Source organism: Trypanosoma conorhini (genome assembly GCF_003719485.1).
Source record: "Trypanosoma conorhini strain 025E chromosome Unknown Tco_14.4_contig_01049, whole genome shotgun sequence".
NCBI classification, from domain to species: Eukaryota; Euglenozoa; class Kinetoplastea; order Trypanosomatida; family Trypanosomatidae; genus Trypanosoma; species Trypanosoma conorhini.
In genome coordinates this window covers 450-1,496 of record NW_021705142.1, presented here as the reverse complement: position 1 = coordinate 1,496, position 1,047 = coordinate 450, and the positions used below count along the sequence as shown (strand labels likewise).

Here is a 1,047-nt window from a genome sequence, read left to right as displayed (position 1 = left end):
GCGAGGAGGCGCCGGCGCTGGCTGTCGGGTCCTGCGGGGATAATGGCGGCCCCTGAGTTTTTTCGCGCGGCGAATGGAAATGAGGGTGCCCGCCATCCGCGACGGTGCGTCCTGATCTTCCCCCAGCGCTGCTTTCGCAGGTTTGCCAGCGGACTCGATGTGTGATGGGCACCGGCGTGCCCCAAAAATGAAGTTAAAGCGCAGGCGCACGCGCCACGACGGAGCGGGCCAGCAATGAGGCTCCAAATGCGGCGGAGCCGCCGTCCGTGACCCGGGTCGGACCAGTTTCAGTCGCGCCCAGAAGAGACAGGAAGTCGGTGAACACGGCGGCGGCGCGTCTGCCAGACGTGGCCGGGACGCGCGGCAGGAGCTCAGCGGGGACCTGTTCCATGGTCTGGCACTCAGCTCGGCAGCCGCACGCCAGCGAGCCGCCGCCACACTTCACGCTGCACGGGCGCGTGCCTGGCACCCAAACAAGAGGGCGGCGCAGCCAGACGGCACTCCGAGCTCCACGGAGCCGTCCGCCCATTGAGTGTGTGGGGGCACGCGCCTTCGACTCCACCCGCAGCATGCATCCCTTGTATCTCTCCTCCGGATCGGCATCGGCGTCCAATCCACCCAGCGGCGACGTGTCAAGGTACATACGCGCGTTGGCGGCATCGAGGGGCTCCGCAGCAATGGTGCGTGCCAAAGGCACCCACGCTTGTGCAACTTTCCCGCTATCAGGCGGAGGGCCGAGTGTGTCGGGACGGAGGCGAAAAAGAGCCTCGGCGTGTTGCCCTAACCCGCCGCCGCGCACGCACGACTGCAGATAGCACCGGGTACCCCGCATCGACGCAGCGCCCTCCAGCGAGAGAAGGCGAGCCTCCTTTTCAGCAGCTGCCCGAGAGGCCCTGACGGGAACGCCAGCGATGACGCCGGCGGCGCGGGTGTGGAACTTCTCCAGGCGCTCCAGTGCCGACGGCGAAGCCGTGTTGCGGCGCGCCACTGCCCGTAGAGGAGTTGGGGGGCCCACCAATGAGGGTTTTGGGCGGCGGACGAAGCCTC

At 67.8% G+C, this 1,047-nt stretch overlaps 1 protein-coding gene across 1 annotated transcript; it reads right to left on the bottom strand.

The window, feature by feature from the left end:
* Nucleotides 1–193: 193 nt before the first annotated feature.
* Nucleotides 194–832, bottom strand: Tco025E_09276 (uncharacterized protein; the record flags this gene model as incomplete). Its single annotated transcript, XM_029376097.1, has 1 exon — nucleotides 194–832. The coding sequence occupies one exon, from the start codon at nucleotides 830–832 to the stop codon at nucleotides 194–196; it is 639 nt and encodes a 212-aa protein (XP_029223786.1).
* Nucleotides 833–1,047: the final 215 nt, after the last annotated feature.